Source organism: Brachyistius frenatus, unplaced genomic scaffold (assembly GCF_029030835.1).
Source record: "Brachyistius frenatus isolate BFR_SWC_R1_liver_20210118 unplaced genomic scaffold, ASM2903083v1 Contig_9, whole genome shotgun sequence".
Taxonomy (NCBI): Eukaryota; Metazoa; Chordata; class Actinopteri; family Embiotocidae; genus Brachyistius; species Brachyistius frenatus.
Window position 1 is genome coordinate 6,643,378 of NW_027210608.1, and position 7,863 is coordinate 6,651,240.

The window sequence follows — 7,863 nt, forward strand, 5'->3', positions numbered from 1 at the left end:
ACAACAAATGACGCTTTCACCGAAACATCCCAATAAACAGGTCATCCCACCGCTCAGCCAGTGTCATCGAGCCACTGAGTGTGTACCTCAATGTCCTCCTCTTCATCTCTGTGTTTAAGGGCTTTGTACAGGAACATGCCAAGGCTCCTTCATGCATCTCCCGGACAAACCACAGTCACCACAGCTTCTCCCGAGCACTGGATCATCAGCGACAACTCGCTACACTCTTGGTCTCTGAAGATCTGCACGCAAGTTCCATGAAGGTCTCAAAGTCTACAGCGATACGATTACCGTACACATCCGGCCTCAGTTAAAAGCTGAGTGATCAGTGAGAGGTTGCAGCCTCCAAACTCCAGCCACCGTTAATCTGTAAGAAGCCACTCAGGGGGCAGATCAATGTGTCTGAGACAAACTAGATATTATACTTAGACCGGGGAGAAAGAGGCGAGGGAGGCGGGGGTGTGGGAGAGGATTAGTGGATGGGCAGAGGCCTCAGTGATATATACCTAGTTCTCTAATGACAACGCACCACCGACTGTGATTCATGCAGTACACACAAAACCTCTCAACAGCAACTCCGGGATTGGGCCAACTCTTCAAGAGGCCTCTTTTATTTTGAAACTCATTTCCCAGAGAACAGATATACAGTATTAAAAATGAATTAAGATAGCTGCTAACTGATGCTGTCAATAGACTGGCCACAGTAAAGCAACATAGGTTGACATATTGCAGAAGTTGAAGGGTACCTAAACTTGTGCACATGCCACCGTTACGGTTTCATTTTTATATTAATGAAATTAAAAAAAAGTAACAATCCTTTAACATTTGAAGAAAGAAAATAGTTTTGGGGGATTTTTGCCTTCAGTCAACAGCCAATAGTGGAGAGGCATGAAACAAGGGGAGTTAAGAGTTGTATTTACAACTTTAGGTCTCGGGTATGGAAAACGTCTTAATTACGCGTGTCCAAGCATGACAGATCAAGTTCAATACTATTTTATACTCCTTGTCTCACTGCTGGAGAATAATCATGGGTTAGGTCTTAAAACTCAAATTGCTTAAATAATGAAATTTTAAATTTCATTTAAGATGAAATGTTTTCCAGACTGAATGTCCGAATCTCCACCGATGACATCTTTCATGTTAGTTGGATCAACGTTCATCCTGCGAGCAGTTGAAAACATTTCAATTGACTGTAACCTGGCAGACGCGAGCGAGATGGTTTTTGTTTGTGTAAATTATTATCTCGGCAGTGTGAATTATCATCGTTTTCTATATGAATCTACTGTATGTTTAGGCTGATTTGAACCTTGCCCTGAACCCTTAGTTAACCACACAACCCTCAATTATCAAAACCACTTATTTAAGAGTGAAAGAGAAAAGTGAGTGCAGCTGAACGGTTGACGATAATCCCAAAATCTACATGCGCAGCTCTGAAATTATGACCAAAACAGTTCAACATTTTGGAAAACATGCCCTATAAAAATCGTCCTTCTAGCACGTGTAAGGCATTAAGATCTTTTGACAGAGCCGTTTCCAGCCTTTTTAGTAAGCCAGGCTAACCGGCTTTGGGCTCCAGCTTCATATTTAAAGACCCTCTCCATTGAGAAATCAAGTTTTTAACATTGTTCATGTGGTGTTTTGTATGACAGAAGACATTATCAGGAGAATAATAAGCAGTCAATGCATCTGAGCATTTCGACTTTGGAAGCGCAGCGACAGTCTGGCAGTCTCAAGAACACAGATTCAGACAGTCAGGCTTTAATACATCACATAACTAAAGAACCAATCCTGTCAACTTGCCGAGTGGTTTTCTATATCACGGAGCTGCCAAGTCGAGCTGCAGGTGAGCAGAGGAGGAGTGGTTGGAGATAAGGCTGGTGACTATTTGCATATTCATAAATGTCAACATAGTGAATGAAGGTAAAGGTGTTGAGTTACATCTAAGCCACTTTAGGGCATTAGAGGATTTAAAAAAAAAAAAATTGTATGTTCCTTCTAAATGTGATTTTGATGAACAGAGATTAAGTTTTAGGGTTTTAATTAATCCCAGGAGAGAAACTTTAACACACAGACAAGACATTTTCCAACTCTCTACAAGAAAGTGAATAAGTGTATTTCTGCAGAACTATTCCTTTAAGTTTCTGTATTTGACGTAGGCATTCGTTTGTTTTTTAGTTTATGGTACATTACATACATTTCTTGTACAGTGAACACATGACATTCAAAGATAAAATATGAAGATCTGTGTATAGTGTGCACTCTATAGTGCTGGTTAACAGGTAGGTTTGATGTTGGTGGGCCAATTGTTGTCAGGCTTCCCTCCTTCTGATTTCACTGTAGGAGCAGATAACTACTGATACAGATCTGTGCGTTAAAAAGGTTTAGTCCATTCCTCATGAATTTTAGTTTACAGTCTCCGTAACATCTGTGTGCTGTTGTTATCACTGTTATACCTGAACAGCAGGTCAATTACTCTTCACTTCAACTATATTAACCGAGTTAGTGATCTAATCGGTGTCTGAAATCTAATTCACCGAGTTAGTGATCTAATCGGTGTCTGAAATCTAATTCACCGAGTTAGTGATCTAATCGGTGTCTGAAATCTAATTCACGGAGTAGAGTTTCACTCCCTGCTGAGCTAGTGACAGCTGTGAGACACACCCGTTGAGTTATGGGATGTCTTTGTGTGGGCTGTGGGAGAATGCTTTCAACAAAACGCCTCCGTCTTTTTGGTCCCGCACACTCTAACAAAGTGTTAATGAAGCAGATAAAGCGGGACTGTGCTCCGCTAACCTGTAACCATGGTACCTGAGAATGTCAGGCAACAAAAGACTGGAGCTCTGGAGCCCCTGCCAAAAACACACATACACTCACTCTCCCACTTCCTCGCTCCCCTCCCTCTTCCTCTCTGGCTTCGTTCTTTGAGCACCAGGTTGGATGATTACTGTTTCTGTAGGAAATACAACTCTGCACCTTTCTGTCCCTCTCCGCTCAGCTGTCTACAATGCGGTGATTTTTGTTCGCAAGGCAAATGATTGCGTTTCTGCAAAGAGACGCAAATTGGATCCCGTCCCGTCGCTTTATCTTCCTACTGTCATCCTCCAACAACTCACAAGAGCCAGCACTCTAAAGTCGGAAACCTTGCCAGCTGAGCTCTTCCTCCCCACCCTCCTTCTTTTCCCCCCTAACAAGGCTGGCTGGTCAACCCATGATTCCTCTGGCCCTGCCTGACGTAATACGGGCTGAGATAACATCTGGCCCTGCAATTCTGTTTGCCATTAGAAAGAGTGGAAGCAGTGGGGTCAGCACTTTAGTGTGAGCCGCAGCCAAACAGAAGAGTAGTTCTCAGAGAACCAGCACAGACAACAAAATCCCTTTCTGTTGTCCCGTTTTAATTCATTCTCTGTAAATGGGAGACAGAACGAAGGTTTGGGTCGGAAACAAACAAAACGGAAAAACAAATTTATGCAACAGTTCACATTTTTGATACTGAATTAAAAAGTACAATATAATTTACAACAAGAATTACAACTGCACCACTGCTGTATAGCTGTGTGTATGTGTGCATGGACTGAGAACGAAGCATCCTCCACGGTACAACGAGCAAAAGCTCCTGTCAAGAGTTTTTTTTCATGCCATAAGCTTAATTCCTTTACTGCCGTTATCTTTGAATTGACATACATCACAGCAGGAATTTTGATAATGAATTCATAATTTAAGTAATTATTTTAAGCAAAAATAGCACATTCTCTCTGGTTGTAGCCTGTAATGTGTGAACATGTCCGTTTCTGTCATTTGACAGGAAATGTAATATCTTTGGATCGGCTGGACTGAACGAAACGTTCGATGATGTTATTTTGGATTTTAGGAAAAAGTGATGGAAATTTTGTATAACTTTCTAATGTTTTAACCAAACAATGACTTAACATTAATTTGTCAGTTTATTAAGGCAGCAGCAGCATCACATTTGCCCTTAAAGCTAATATCCGATGTAATTTACTGTCAAGTCATTGTAATGGACACTGTATAAAACTAAAAGGCAGTGCAGCAAATTTCTTCAACAAAACCACTGACTGAGTGGCTCCAATTTTGTGCAACTGACATTTACAACTCAAATACAAAGGACAGGAGAGGTCAGGGTGAAATGTCAGAGGTGATCCCCTGTACCAAACGTTCTCTGAGCAATTGCACAGCAAATTGGCAGCTGGCAGGTAAGATTTACCAGCACATACCCAATCTAATCATAATACCTTGGACAGTCCACCCAGTAAAATGTTGTGAGATGCAGGACATTGTTAAAAACTTTGCAATATTTTTAATTGGATCAAAGATGAAAGCAGGCCGTTACACTCTGGCTTCATTACAAGAAAACAGGTCAAACACTATGAGACATTATAAAGAAAGGCCTTTGCAATTTGCTGTCGTTGTAATTTTAATTGTAACGAGATATAGGCCAATAAAAGAATACTAAATGGAGGGAACGAGCTCATTATAACCTTCAGATAAGATCCCCGGAAGGCTACACAGAAGTCCATACAGTCATGAGACCGAAGTGTGATAGCTCTCCAGCTCACTCTCGTGCCCTCAGGGCAAACCTCTCAAAGGCTGCACAGCATGAGCTGATACACTGATAGCATGCCACCCTGAGTCCTACCTCCAAGGAACTGCATGAACCCGTGCTGTAAAGCATGTGACGGCTTTTCTTCTCAACATCTGGAGCTCATGGTTATGTGAGCCAATGGAAACCCAGGTTCAAGCAGTTTAAAGCTAGGACATAGCAGCAGGGACAGTCCCGGGTCTGTAGCTCTGTCCGTATATAAAACAGAGACAAGCGTCTATTTGTACATTTTATATAGGCTAATAACTGCAGCACGAGATATACAAGACCGACTGAGTTTGAATCCCCTACATCCCCAAGTTTGAGAGTGCACGCAAGTCAGCAAAGCGCCTGACCAGAAGCTAACAGCGCTGCCTTGAGGTGAAGCAGTCAGCTGAATACTAGAGGGGAGCGCTCCATTCATAAAAATCAACAAACTGTGACCAATTTCTTTTGAAAACCCAGTTCAGGGCCACCGGAAAAACTTTATTAGTAATCTTCAAATGGGCTTGTGTGTGTGAAATAAATGGATTGAAGCGTGAGATAACAGCTCAGAGATGCACGCCACAGTCTCAAAGACACACACACACACATACACATATGCACATACACACACACACAGACAGACAGACAGACACACACACACACAAGTAGGTCTCGATTCTATTCTGGGTCACAACACAGTGATGCAAGACCATTTGCACAGAGAGCACTAAAGCCCCAGCTGACCACCAGTTAAACCAACCCACCATTGCGTAAGAAGACTGTGACTTGCAATAACAATACTTTATCACAGTATGACAGTACAGATAAAAATCATGCCGAGCGCCGTCGTTCAGCCGCAACAGCTCCGATCACGCAGTTACTGTCAGGCTGCTCAGAGCAGCAGCACAGGACTGTCTCGTCCAGAGGTAAGCCGGGACATGTGACCAGCTCAGGCCAGCAGTGTGGGGAAATAAGAAGCAAAAGACAGGCTGCTCTGAAGACTCATTGAATCAAGTCTGATACCGTGGAGGAGAGAGACGGATATCAATATGTCAACAATGTGATGTGTAACAGGAGATCAGATCTCATCCGAGTCATGATGGTCTCCTCATCTGAAAGGCCACAACTCATTCACACAACACCATCCGCTGCATATTTCTGTTCACTTTGACTTAAAATGAAAGACACAATCTGTCGCGGTTTCATCTGAAATATGAATTGCATGGTTTCTACCTTCAAACATTTCGTGTGGGTTTTTCGATGGAAGGACGAAAGCCCATTGAAGTGCTGATTATCACGTCTAAAACGAGGCTGGATGATGTGACAAGGTTAATAGGTTTCACCACACTGTTTGGATCAAACTATTTGTCCCTTTAAAAACGGCTTCGTGTATTTTACAGTGTTTAACGCCCATCATGACGTCATGATATAAATATATACATCATAACAGACAATTGAGCCACATTTGAACTACCATCACGTGATTTACATCCAAGCACAGAGGACATGATCACGGTGTGTACTTCTTCTTCTTCTGGGTGAAGAGGGACCAGCCGGGATGTCCTCGGGAGTAAAAGACGAGGGGGACAAACATGCGACGTGGGGACCGAGTCTCTCTCTCTCTCTCCCAGCGGTCAGGTCAACACACGGACTGTTTCACCACTTCACTTCTCCTGGAGGAATAAAACGCGTCCAGGTTTGGACAGTCGGACTCGTTACTGGCGAGGACTTTGTCCGTCTCGTCTTGTCCAGACGTGCGAGACAGCTGGTGGAAATGCGTCTCGAAACAAGTGCCAGCCGCGATGAATCGGAGAGACACAGCGCCGTGGTCTTCTCGGAGAGACACAGCGCCGTGGTCTTCTCGGAGAGACACAGCGCCGTGGTCTTCTCGGAGAGACACACCGCCGTGGTCTTCTCGGAGAGACACACCGCCGTGGTCTTCTCGGAGAGACACACCGCCGTGGTCTTCTCGGAGAGACACACCGCCGTGGTCTTCTCGTAGAGACACACCGCCGTGGTCTTCTCGGAGAGACACAGCGCTGTCTCGTAGAGACACACCGCCGTGGTCTTCTCGGAGAGACACACCGCCGTGGTCTTCTCGGAGACACCGCGCTGCTAACATCAGGCGGCTACCGCAGCAGCTGCTGCAGCTAGTTAGCTTCGCGTAAATGACTTAGCATCTAGCGCTTAGCGAGCTAGCTCTTTAGCTGCTAACCCGCGAGTCGTTTTGTTGTTTTGTTGTTGTTGTTGCCGGACGTCAACACTTTATTTACTTTATTCACCCGAGCAGCCAGACAGTCGGTAAACACTGCAAATACCACCGGGAGCCCCTGACAGGCAAGGTAGGTAGGCAGCATGCACGGAGGAGGAGGAGGAGGAGGAGAAGGAGGTGGTGGAGGAGGAGGAGGAGGAGGAGGGGGGACCTGCCACTCAAAGCCTCCGATCAGTCACGACGATCCTCCGCGCCAATTTAACACGACTATAAAAGCCCGACGAGCCGGCCGACCCCCCGGAGAGGCCCACTTACCATCCTCTTCACGGTTGAGACGCAGGAGGAGCTCCGTCGTGGCTCTGATCCATCTATCGGCGGTGCTCTCGGTTAGCCTCGGAAGGAAAGCCCGGTGGACGTTGGAGAGATCCGCTTGTTCGGCTGCGGCTCCAACGGAAGGTTGCTTTTTCATAATTGTGCGACTCCAGACTGACGCTGCGTGACGAGCCGGCTGACTCAGCCAGCTCTCGGTCACGTGGCCGAGGCGGAGCCAGCGGCCACGTGTGCGCTTTGTTTTACTTCCTAATAAATACAAACAACCGCGCGCACACACACACACACACACACACACACAAAACAAAACAAAACAAAAAAAGGTACACCGTTTTTTTTAAGTTTAACCCTCGTGTTGTCCTCGGGTCAAAATGACCCGCAGCTGTGTTCAACCAAGTTATATATTTTTTATTTTTTTTTATTTTATTTATTTATTTATTTTGGATCATTGGCGATCATTCTTTAAAGAAACCCTCACAGCCTCCTTGTCACCAATGATCCCCCAAAAAATATGACAATAAAATAGAACTTGGTTGAACACAGCTGCAGGTCATTTTGACCCGAGGACAACACGAGGGTTAATTGTCCAGTATGTAACGCTGATGATAGGAGAGATGCAGGGGAGATGTCTGGGTTGGAGAGAAGCACACCTGGCAGCAAAGGTTCCCTGGATGAGTCCAAGACCTAGTGAACATGAAGGATGAGAAATGTGAGGAACATAATGCTAGTTTTTATTTTT

The 7,863-nt window shown here is 44.7% G+C and overlaps 1 protein-coding gene across 3 annotated transcripts in view; it reads right to left on the reverse strand.

Annotated features, from left to right (window-relative positions):
• The window catches only part of trpm7 (transient receptor potential cation channel, subfamily M, member 7), a 41,175-nt gene extending 33,894 nt beyond the window's left edge, over positions 1 to 7,281 (reverse strand). For all 3 annotated transcript variants that reach the window (XM_069690501.1, XM_069690502.1, XM_069690503.1), the window contains exon 1: positions 7,110 to 7,281. In XM_069690501.1, the coding sequence (XP_069546602.1) occupies positions 7,110 to 7,112 (3 nt within the window). In that variant the 5' untranslated portion in view covers positions 7,113 to 7,281. The remainder of the gene's footprint in view (positions 1 to 7,109) is intronic.
• Between the last annotated feature and the right edge of the window lie 582 nt (positions 7,282 to 7,863).